The 12,614-nt window shown below is 36.0% G+C and overlaps 1 protein-coding gene across 1 annotated transcript; it reads left to right on the top strand.

The window, feature by feature from the left end:
- Positions 1-1,162: 1,162 nt before the first annotated feature.
- Positions 1,163-12,342, top strand: ecm1b (extracellular matrix protein 1b). Its single transcript, XM_027149367.2, has 13 exons — positions 1,163-1,351; positions 2,610-2,648; positions 5,068-5,106; positions 5,531-5,587; positions 6,551-6,807; positions 8,260-8,459; positions 8,835-8,944; positions 9,172-9,437; positions 10,449-10,657; positions 10,803-11,055; positions 11,231-11,436; positions 11,599-11,686; positions 11,857-12,342. The coding sequence occupies exons 1-13, from the start codon at positions 1,282-1,284 to the stop codon at positions 12,028-12,030; spliced, it is 1,968 nt and encodes a 655-aa protein (XP_027005168.1). The 5' UTR covers positions 1,163-1,281; the 3' UTR covers positions 12,031-12,342.
- The last annotated feature ends 272 nt before the right edge of the window (positions 12,343-12,614 follow it).

Below are 12,614 nucleotides of genomic sequence, written 5' to 3'. Positions count from 1 at the left end.
CAAATAAAGGGCTCTGGATATTGTTCACATAACTCCCTGATATGATATTAGGAAGCAACCTTTAGAGGAGCCAGACTCAAAAGGGAACCCTCATCTGGGAGACACTGGAGAGTGTGACTATAAAAAACAATCCTACTACAGTGGCATGTGACAAAATATTGCATGAATGGACAAGTGTACAACTGCTCCTATTAATGTGACCATTGAGTGTATTGTTCATAGAATACACTTCTATATAAAATGAGTCAGACTGCTTTTGTTAAAGGTAAGCAATTCTGTATCACTGTGCGAAATGCTGATGCATAAAGCAGCAGCAAAAAATAATCAGCTGTAACACTTTTTCTTACTGACTCAGGAACTCTTTGCTTACTCATCACTTAACAGACATCTTGTAACTGAGACTATTAGTCACGTCTTTACAAAAAACATTTGTTCTAATCATTTAAAATGGTCCATATCTATACATGCATTACACAAGGCAGGATGCTTGGTCTGACAATTCACTCCCTCACTTTTGCCAGTTCCTGGGTGTGTACTTTTTAATAGAGAGATATTATTTTAAAAGCTTGTTAATCAGGATTTTGCTTGAAAATGATTCATATGATACAACACTTACATCATTTCCAGCAGGCTCTAACACTTCAGACTCATACTGAATCTGGCTCTGGTTATTTACACTTACATGTGATCTGCAGCTAATTTAAACACTGTTCCCTTTTTCTTTTTGCTGGAAAAAATAAGTTTGACAACATTCTCTACCACTAAATTAAACAACTAATGAAAACTAAACTTGCTGGAAATGCTTACTCACTCGTGTTTATTAAAATAGTTAGAAATATTCTCGGTAAAGCTTCCAGGTAACTGTTTATGAAAGTTTTTAAACACGAATAAAGATTTCATTATTATAATACTGTATAATAAACAGAGTTCTGCGTGGTAATATAAATCAGATGGCGTCCTTCATGTCTGTGTGACTCATGCTCAAAACTCTGGCCTTTCCCTTCGCTCTCAAAACACACACACACACACACACACACACACACACACACACACACACACACACACACACACACACACACACACACACACACACACACACACACACACACACACACACACACACACACACACACACACACACACACACACACACACACACACACACACACACACAGAGAAACACAAACGCACACACACCGTTGTAAAATAAAGACAGCTGAGCTGACGGATCTCGGTTCGTTCCTCGGAACAGCAACACAATACCGAAGTGTTTCTACCGCCATGGACCATACGAGAAGACTTCTGCTTTTGCTAATGTTGCCAGCTGTGATTGCATTGGACGGTTGGGACGGTATGTGCAAGTGACCAGTACAACGTCCTGCTTTACGCAGAACACTGTTAATGCTGCGCTGTTGACATCCGAAATTTAACGACGTTTGAGCTTATAGCCTTTCAGTTGTGCTTTGTCTGTGTAAATATGTTTGTTGTTTGCTTTAAATCTGATTTGCAATACAGAATTTGCTCCAACATTTCTGATTTTATATACAAAATGTGATCATAAAGCGTCCAGCTGGACACAGTGAAAACGATAAATTGTTAAATTTTAATCTATTACTGTAAATAGAAATGTTTGTGTTTGGATTAACTCAACATTTCCACACTGTACAGGTTCATCAGTAAGTTAATTCGACTTTGTAAACTGTGTGTAAATATGATGCTGTCAGAGATAATGTGAATTTGGCTGAATCCTTATCTGGAAACATTGCAACCAATGTTTATATACCATATTATCACAAAACACAAGTTTACTGAACATTTATTTAGTGGAGCAGAAAAAATCGATACTTTTTTCTCTGACCGGATTACTCCTCTGAATAGAAACTTGATGCTGTACTGCTGCCCAGATGTAGGGTGGCCTGTTACTACCTAACACATTTTTTGTCATAACACATTTTACTGTACACAGTTATACAGTCTATGGCTAAAAGTATGTAGATGTCTGATAATTACACACGTGTGTGCTTGTCGAACATTCCATTGCAAAACTTGGCCATTAATATGGATTTCTTTGCTGCTGTAACGGATTCCATTCTTCTGGAAAGGATGTCCATTAAAAATTAGGAGTCTGTGGGGATCTGTGCCACAATAACACTAGTGAGGTCAGGCACTGATGTCGGGCAAAATGACATTCCAGTTCATTCCAACGGTGTTCAGTGGGGTAGAGGACTGGACTCTGTTTCAGCAAATCCACACCAACCTTGGCAAATCATGCCTTTATGTTTGGACTTTGATGTGTGTACAGGGACATTGAAATGCTGGAACAGATCTGGTGCGCATTAGTTTTAGTGAAAGGAAATCTCATGGCTAAAGCATGCAAAGACATTCTAGACAGTTGTGTGCTTCCATTGTTGTGTCAACAGTTTGGGGAAAGCAATATTTTTGGCCATATATTATAGCACAATTTTTTGCTCAAGTTTTAAATCTTGCAGTGTTGAAATGTCTGTTTATTGTTAACCCATGATTAAATCAATTTTATTTCAGTATTTAATTATAATAATCAGTGACTAAACTGGACTGGTATTAAAATCTTTTTTGTCTATTTTTCTCAGATTCTGAATGCGACCTTCAAAGAGAAGTTATTCCCAGCGGTAAGGCTAGACAAAATCAGATGTTAATGTAGGGTGATACAATTATACATTAACTTTGTTGACCATTATCTATAATTACTAATTGGTATTTTAAAAAATCTAATTTCTTTTTAACATGGTTTAACATGGCTACACATTTTTCTAACATGGGTTCACTGTACTTTATTTCAAGAAAAGTAGTTATTGTTGATATTTAGTGTGGATAGAGAAAATGTCTTCAGGTTTTTCTTTAACAGTTATGATGTAATTGTAGCTGAATCCATAATTATATTAGGGTCTTTCTGCACGCACAACTGGGGTTTAAACATGCTATCACATATTAGTAGCACTGCTAAGTATGAAGCATGATGCCATACAGCCAGTGGCAGATAAACCTACATTATCATATAGGTTTTATGTTTTTGTATCAGTGTGATACACATGTGGATCAAGAAGACCTCGTCTCTTGCCACTTGAATATTTTTTGTCACTGATTTCAAAATTGTTGCTGATATATTGTATTACCTTTACTGACTTTGGCTAATTGGCTCCTTTATGTTTTTGAATCTGTTTTCTTTTAACTTTTATTACGCTATGAGAAAAAGGGCATTAAATAAATACACAAAAATAAAAAATATATATTTTTTTCTTTTTGTTTGAACATCAAACAAAAAAATAAAAAATATATATTTTTTTCTTTTTGTTTGAACATCAAAATAAAGTATGTTTTATGAGTAGTTTAAGGAGATATTGATTGCACACTGAGGTAAATAAAAATAGACTTTGTTTATATGTATTTTGAGTATTCTGTAGGGATGACATTCATTTTGCCACATACTCTTGTTGGTCACATTATTCGAAACAACTTCATCCCTCCTCATTCATGCAATTAACCATGCAGATAATAATGTGGCAGTATTGTGTTGAATAAAACCGTAAAACCATTTAGATACAAATAAAGGGCTCTGGATATTGTTCACATAAGATATTAGCATGAGGGAATGTGTTTATACAGTGACTTTTGCCATGGTACAGTATGGTTGTTGCTGATGACAGAAAATTTTAAACTTATCCCTAATGAACAGGCCACATGATGGTAATTTAAACTCCCTGATATGATATTAGGAAGCAACCTTTAGAGGAGCCAGACTCAAAAGGGAACCCTCATCTGGGAGACACTGGAGAGTGTGACTTTAAAAAAAATCCTACTACAATGGCATGTGACAAAATATTGCATGAATGGACAAGTGTACAACTGCTCCTATTAATGTGACCATTGAGTGTATTCTTCATAGAATACACTTCTATATAAAATGAGTCAGACTGCTTCTGTTAAAGGTAAGCAATTATGTACTGTGCGAAATGCTGATGCATAAAGCAGCAGCAAAAATAATCAGCTGTAACACTTTCTCTTACTGACTCAGGAACTTTTTGCTTACTCATCACTTAACAGACATCTTGTAACTGAGACTATTAGTCACGTCTTTACAAAAAACATTTGTTCTAATCATTTAAAATGGTCCATATCTATACATGAATTACACAAGGCAGGATGCTTGGTCTGTCAATTCACTCCCTCACTTTTGCCAGTTCCTGGGTGTGTACTTTTTTTTAGAGATATTATTTTAAAAGCTTGTTAATCAGGATTTTGCTTGAAAATGATTCATATGTTACAACACTTACATCATTTCCAGCAGGCTGACACTTCACACTCACTCATACTGAATCTGGCTCTGGTCTTTTACACTTACATGTGATCTGCAGCTAATTTAAACACTGTTCCCTTTTTCCCTTACACAGTTATACAGTCTATGGCTAAAAGTATGTAGATGTCTGATAATTACACACTTGTGTGCAACATTCCACTGCAAAACTTGGGCATTAATATGGATTTGTTCGTTGTTTGCTGCTGTAACGGATTCCATTCTTCTGGAAAGGATGTCCATTAAAAATTAGGAGTCTGTGGGGATCTGTGCCACAATAACACTAGTGAGGTCAGGCACTGATGTCGGGCAAAATGACATTCCAGTTCATTCCAACGGTGTTCAGTGGGGTAGAGGACTGGGCTCTGTTTCAGCAAATCCACACCAACCTTGGCAAATCATGCCTTTATGTTTGGACTTTGATGTGTGTACAGGGACATTGAAATGCTGGAACAGATTTGGTGCGCATTAGTTTTAGTGAAAGGAAATCTCATGGCTAAAGCATGCAAAGACATTCTAGACAGTTGTGTGCTTCCATTGTTGTGTCAACAGTTTGGGGAAAGCAATATTTTTGGCCATATATTATAGCACAATTTTTTGCTCAAGTTTTAAATCTTGCACTGCTGAAATGTCTGTTTATTGTTAACCCATGATTAAATTTTATTTCAGTATTTAATTATAATAATCAGTGACTAAACTGGACTGGTATTAAAATCTTTTTTGTCTATTTTTCTCAGATTCTAAATGCTACATTCAAAGACCAATTATTCCCAGAGGTAAGGCTAGACAAAATCAGATGTTAATGTAGGATGATAGGAAGATTCACAAGGATGTATAACCCATTTTCTAACAATGATACATTAACTTTGCTGACCATTATCTATAATTATTAATTGGTATTTAAAAAAATCTAATTTCTTTTTAACATGGTTTAACATGGTTACTCATTTTGCTAACATGGGTTCACTGTACTTTATTTCAAGAAAAGTAGTTATTGTTGATATTTAGTGTGGATAGTGAAAATGTCTTCAGGTTTTGCAGTATGCCATTTTGTTGTATGCATAACCCATGGAAATAACCCATAATTTTATATAAAATTAATAAGTTTATACGGTCAGTCATTTTTTTAGCATGTGTGAAAACCTGCTGAAGCAAAGATATAATTTCACTGTCATGAGAGTTTGTATTGTTTAACTGCAGAATTCTTGGATATGATGAAACAGAGGACACTTGAATCGCTGACTGAGAGAAAGAAAGGTGGGCTACATTCAAGTAATTTAAAGGGAACCATAATCATGGCATCTCATAGTTCAGGCAGTGTCATGCTCTCTTACTGCAAAATTCATCTGCTTTCTCTGTGTTTGTCCCCATCATCTCTATCTTCCAATGCCATGATCAAACTACTGGATCAAAGTACTGGATGCCTCTTCCACAATTCATCTTTTCCTCCATTTTTCTGATCACATCTTCAAGGTTTTAGTCCATACTTTAGTCCATATTTTCTTTCCCTCCCACCCCAAACAACATGTTTGCTGTTGCTCCAACCTTCATTTATTTACGTCTCTGTGGCTGAGCAGATCAGGAACTTGTTCCTATCAGGGGACACCCAGGCCCGGATGCAGGGTAGCTCTGGTTTATTGACAGTGTCGTGTTCTTTCTCAAAATTCATGCTACTTGTAAATTAACCTTGTGACACTCATCAACTCTTATAGTCAAACTGACTGGCTACATGACTTTTTCAAAATACCACAGAGTGATGGTTTCATTTCAGTGCTCCCCATTTATCTGGGTCAGTTGTACAAGACCACTAAACAAACACCACTAGAGTCTTTCTCATGAAGACTGTGGGCTGTGAATGCAATAAAAGACAAAATCATTTGTTTAAAGACAAAATCATTGCTCATTGTGTAATGACTACATCAGACCAGTGGGTCCTGATCACAACCTGCTCAGGGGTTATCAGTTTCAAACCAATTTTTGTTTTGAAGCTTTCTCCCTCTTCCACATAGGCAAGATTGATGTATAGCTTTATATTGCTCGAAGCTCAAAACAAGTCCAGGAAAAGCAGTTCTATTCAACTTTTTTTTTTTTTAAATTTAATTTCATATTTCTCCCTTTTTAATTTTTGCCTTGTAAATCATTTTGTTTTAAATGCTGAAAGATGAATTTTACTGTCTGAAAATTTCTCTTCTTATCTGTCTTTGTGTCCATGTCACTAAGGTCCTCAGATAAGGCCCACCTCCATGGATCCATCCATTCCTTTCCCTCCTGCACGTCCAACCATGAACAACATTATTGCCATCTGTCACTATAGTAATCTTCGCCCTCGGTATACTAAAGACATTCTACCTAAAAATGGCTTTGGTTACCTGTACCGTCAGGCAAGTGCTGTTAATCAGTTGGAGTCGTGGTTCTCTGTGTGCTGCAGTAATGGCACTCAAGATGAGGAAATGCTTCTGTGCTGTGCAAAGCAGGCGGTGAGAACACATTTTCACTTACAATTCAGAGTTTCCAATTTAATCACCCAATGTGTAGCAACCCAGTCTCACGGCAGTTTGTGACATAGGTCACGAAATGTAATCTATTTAATTCGTGTTCGTGGACACAAATTTCCTTTTTTCTTTGTGTCACTCAGCACGAAAGAAAAATGAGGAGATCATTAAAAGAGAATTGGCGGTGGGTCATCGGGTAGTTTTAGTTGACTTCTTCAACATAGTAAAAGTAGATAAGGCTCATGGCTACTGTAGTATTTAGTTTAATCCTGAAAATCCTGTCCGATTTGACACACCAAATAGATGGATAAACGAAGTTTCTCAGAAAAGAAACCATAGCACAATGGTTATTACCCTACAGAATACAAAGCAATAAAAACAAGGATAAAATCTCCTGATTAAATGTTGAATAATGTAGTGCTTAAAGTTTAAAAATTAATAACAAATGAGCAAAAACGATGCTTCAGAATGGCAGAAAGAAAAACGTGCTGCAGACACGAAAGATGCTTCCTATTGAAATACATTAGATCAAAAGTCATGCTGAGTGACACGAAAAAAAGGGAGATCGGTGTCCGCGAACACGAATCAAATGGATTACATTTCGTGACCTATGTCACGAACTGCCGTGAGACTGGGTTGTGTGTAGAGGTTAGGTCTGAGATAAGCCTTAAACGAGTAGTTATGTCTGCTTGGTGCACTAATTTTGACACTGATTTACTAAATATGCAATATGATTTTCTAACCTTGACAGTCACTTGGGGAATCGGGATTATATGTGCAACATAAACTTTAAAGAGCATGTAATAAATTTCCAGAAGCATGTCTTCTTTTGAAGACAAGAATATACTTTTTACCAAGTCTTAATAAGGAGAGTTTTCATTAAAAATATTGAAATTATGCCTTGTTAAATAATCAGTAATAATTATAATAATGCACAAAAAAAGTCGATTTCAGATTTGTTAATCAAAGCATGTTCATATGTGTGATGTCACAAGGTTTTCATTCACATTTACTTCTTCAACATTACCTCATAATCGTGTCTGCTGTCCTTTAGAAATTTATTATTTTATATGACCGGATTCTCACTGCTTCTCTGTGGCTTTATTCTGTGTTACACTTGAATTTAAAGTACAGTATAAACTGACCAGGCACAAATGCATGAACTTTTAACACCAAATTAATTGTAGCTTGATAAACAAAATATGAGGAAATGGCTCTGTGCTGTACACAGCAATGTTAACATTTATATCACGTTTATTGTCATGCCTTGTTTTCTTAAACTTCCTTCATCATGTAACCCGATGAGCATACAAACCTACCTTGTACCTTATTTCTCAAATGCATGAGAAAAAGTTGTGGTGTAACATCCGCTATATTTTTCTGTTGTTTATTTACTTTACTTTGATTCTAGCATTCCAACTAGTTTTTGTTTTGTAGTGGGAGATTTCACTTTCCAACTTTTGTAAAGAGGAATTCAGCATTAAGACCAGTCACTATTACTGCTGTAAGAGAAATGATCAGGAAATACTGGACTGCTTTGAGGAAGCCGCTCCAAACCCATCATATCAGCCCCCTGACGAGAAAGTGTCACCAACCCGTGATTTTAACTTTAACTCCAGTAGCTGTGGGAAAACAAGGTACATTTTACTGCTTCACATGGTCCTTGACAATAAAGCATTGTTATCTTAATGTACAAAACTGCAAAAAGCAAGAAAACAGGAAATTTTGCAAGATAACTTGAAATATTATTACAATCGTACGAGGGCAAAGAAGTAGGAAACCTAAGGTTAGGAAGTCAGTGATCTGTCTTCACATGGGTTAACACTAACATTGTTCAGGACAATCTTTGTCTTCAAACAGACAATATTTTTCTGTGACTTTCCTAATTTCCTAATTAACTAAGTAACTTTACTGCTTTGCATTTTATTCCAGAATCTGTCTCAAAATCTTACAATTTTCTGTGTAAAGCACTGGATGTATTTGCTCATATAATTTTTGTCTCTGTACGGTAGTGCTTCAGAGATCATTCCCAATCCAGAGATGGTGACTGAACACAAAGCTCACAGGAGGATGAAACAGAGAACAGTGACCCATCAGATTCCAAAATTTGTACAAGAGGAAGGTGGGTTATAGGTGTTGGGTAATGTGCCCAGTTAGGGAGAGGGAACTGTTCATGTTGGAGTTGCAACAATAGAAACTCTAAAACTTATGCGCTTTTTTCAACCATATAGGTCAGTAAATTCAGATTTGCACTGATCTCAGATTCGCTTTTTTCCCTCTGCTTAGAACACTGTAAATTTATTTTCTTCTACTGTAATGTATCTTTTCCTTTTGTGCCATTGGTTCCAGATGTATTACCACATCATGAGTCTAGTCTCTCCATATGGCCACCCATTACTTTCCCTCTTGCCCGTCCAACAACAACCAACATCCATGCCATCTGTCAATACAGCAACTACCGTCCCCGGCATTCTAAGGATAGGCTACCTAGTAGTGGCTCTGGCCACCTGCATCGTCAAGCCAGTGCTGTCAATCAACTGGAGTCCTGGTACACTGTGTGTTGCACTAATGGCAACCAAGATGTTGAGCTGACTCTGTGTTGTGCACAGCAGGCGGTGAGAAAATCTTCTAATGCACAAAAAATATGCCATTTATAAAACCACTAATTTATGAATATGGTTATGCACCAGGCTTAAATGAAATTGACATACTAACATTACAGCATTTATTTGTGTCCTCGAGAGTTTCCTATAAGATTATTTGCATCAGATTTGATGTACATGCATGTTCTTATTTGGTGTTATTAGTGTAGTTCGGATATGTTGGGTAGTTTAGGTTGATATTGCATAAATATTGGGGTTATGGTGGGTAAGACTTCCACACTATATAATACAATTTAGATTCATAAGGCAACAATTCAATTTACCCACTGAATCTAAAATACAGTACGGTATTATTTAATAGTCTCTGATTGATAAGTGACCGATTTTGGCCTGCCATGAATTTTCAAATGACAAGTTAAGGACTACGTGTCAGAGTTAAGGGGCAAAAAAAATATTATTAATTACATTTTTTTTACACACCAGTTGTTTGTCCTGGTTTGTTATTAATAGATTTATAACAGCTCTAGATAGAGCTAGACATTGTGATGGATATTGTGTATCTCTGTACCTATTCATCAGTTGTTGCCTTTTAAATTAATGCCTCTAAACAATTCATATTTCTCAGCACATTGCATCCCTAATAAATATCATATCAGATGAAATTGCAGAGATACACAATATGTATCACAACATTTAGGTTTTTGCTAACAATGTATCCGAAGAACAGTAGTGTCATTGATTTGTTTCTGTCTTGAAATATGTTTGTGGTACACGATGATAAACTAATGCATCAAGGACTTTGTGGTGAAAAATCCTCAGTATGTTTTTTATCCTGGTCTTGCTGTGGCTTAAAAAGACTAAACAGCCTTGAATGTTAGCAGATGTATACACATCTGGTCTGTGTGTTTTTTGTACATTTTTAACCCTGACCTTTTGTACGTTTGTTGCTTGATATGTTTATCTTTCTCCTTTTTCTAATTTCAAGTGAAGTCTAGTGTTCCAACTATTGAATTTGTTTTGCAGTGGGAGAGGTCACTCTCTAATTTCTGTGAAGAGGAATTCAGCAATAATACCAGTCCCTATCACTGCTGCAAAAAGAAGGAACTAGCAAGATGGGACTGCTTTGAGAAGGCGGCATCAGATACATACAATTCCTCTGGGTCTGAGGCACAGTACTCAAATCTAGACTTGAGGAGCATTGATTTTGTCCCTAAAAGCTGCCAGAAAACAAGGTATATTTTACATGTGCATACCAAAAGGTAGAGCTAACTCCCAAACATTAGCAATAATCATCTAAATGTGATAAGGTATATTATAAAGTTCTTTTTCTTTGGTGAAATAAAACTGTGTAGTGTTTTGAATCATATGTCTCCTTAGTATTTCAGGGGCTATTACAAAGAGGGAGATTAAAAAGGATCTCATCAGCTTTCCCCCTGGTCGCCCAAATGCTGGCAACATTGAACCAATTTGTACTTTTCACAAGGATCGTCACCACCTCTTCACCCACTGTTTGCCTCAGACAGAATATGACTGGTTTGGTCATCAGATAAAGGCTATCAATAACCTGGAAAAAGGCTTTGGTAAATGCTGTAAGCAGAACAAACATATCCAAGTCTGCACTGAGGAAAAGGCATGTATTTATACTTGGGTGTTTACAGGGAGACTTAGATGAAATCTGCTTAAACAGATCCATTATGATATTAGCACTTGTACAGTTTGTACATTGCATGAGGGAAATGTGATTCTACTAAATCTGCCCATGTACAAATAATGCTCAGTTCCTGTTTTTTTTCTGTATGCCTCAGTGGAAGAAGATGGTGGATAGGTTCTGTAAGGATGAGAAGAAGAACCAAGCAAACCAGTATAAATGCTGTAAAAAGCAAAGAGGAGAAGCGCAATATGATTGTTTTAGTACTGCTGCCCCAGATCCTCAGTACATGCCCAAGAAATACTTTGGCCCAAGACCCAGTCTTGATATGTTTTGTGTTATACACCAAACTCTTCAGAAAATGTAAGACTTCTTGTTTCATCATAGTGAACGCTTAGTATAGATTAGTTTGATTGTATGGTAGAAGTAGTGTCTTGTGAATGTTTATATAAGTATAAAAATATGTTTGTCTTTAAAAAATGCTAAGTGTATGAATATTAAAATATGCATATGCCCTTCTGCCAGAAAACGTTTCCCTTTCAATGTTGCTGAAATGGCTGAAAAGTGCTGCATCCTAGTGGAAGATGAGAGGTCTACATGTTTACAGATACAGGTGTGTAGGCAGGTTTCTGCCTAATTTATTAACATTTTTTCCCTCCTTGTATGACTATGCAGAAGTCATTGGATAAATTGTAGTATCATGTTTATGCCAAAAGGTTTTTATTTTTAATCATTAAATTACCATGCCACATCTTATTGACCTTTTGTGCTATATTGTTTCAGCTTAACATACATTTGGATGATGCTTGCAAAGCAGACAACCCATCGGTCACACAAGTAAAGCAAAATTGTTGTAGGAAGGCTGCCAAGGAACGCACCGAATGCCTCACCAAGATTCTCTTACATAACATTGCTAAAGCCACAAAGGTTACATGGAGATGTCCAGACTATACATAAAAAAACTGCTTATTCTGATTCCTTCAGTCATTATGTTGAGCCAGTACACTTAGTATGAAAAAAATATATTGTGCTTTTATATTGTAATTATAATTGATGTTGAACTTTTGATTATAGCAACACTGTTTTTATACCAATATCATTTACTTTAATGAACCTGTTCTGGGCAGGTGTCTTCACCTACCAATGGGTCCTTTTTTTTCTTATATATCATTCTTCTACAGCTGCATGGATGGATTATATTTACTTTATCTGCTCACAGAACATACAATTACAGAAACAAATTAAATAAAACACTTTGCATATTTTCTATTTTATGTGTTTTCTTCAAGAGGATTGGTAGGTATTGATTTTTCTCATACACATGATTTATGGTAACCATATAATTTGAATTATAATGCAACACACTGTGGTCTTTGAAATACATTTTGAACTAATTACTACTGTGCAGGATAAAGGTTCATGATAAAATCAAATCCAGATTTCTCATAGCTGAATTGCAGTGAGGAGAAGTAAATATTCTTCCTATGAAAGTATCCACTTTAAATTTATACACAACTTGTATTTCATACATTAAAGTTTTG

The sequence above is a fragment of the Tachysurus fulvidraco genome, chromosome 3, assembly GCF_022655615.1.
Source record: "Tachysurus fulvidraco isolate hzauxx_2018 chromosome 3, HZAU_PFXX_2.0, whole genome shotgun sequence".
In the NCBI taxonomy this organism is placed as follows: Eukaryota; Metazoa; Chordata; class Actinopteri; order Siluriformes; family Bagridae; genus Tachysurus; species Tachysurus fulvidraco.
The sequence above is the reverse complement of the archived record's forward strand: the minus strand, read 5'-3'. Positions and strand labels throughout refer to the sequence as shown.

Bases quoted from the DNA above. Each gene is read 5' to 3' on its own strand.
- ecm1b (XM_027149367.2), top strand. From the start codon at position 1,282: ATGGACCATACGAGAAGACTTCTGCTTTTGCTAATGTTGCCAGCTGTG. The intron at 2,649-5,067 runs GTAAGGCTAGAC...TATTTTTCTCAG, and splicing joins AAGAGAAGTTATTCCCAGCG to ATTCTAAATGCTACATTCAA. The intron at 8,945-9,171 runs GTGGGTTATAGG...CATTGGTTCCAG, and splicing joins AAAATTTGTACAAGAGGAAG to ATGTATTACCACATCATGAG.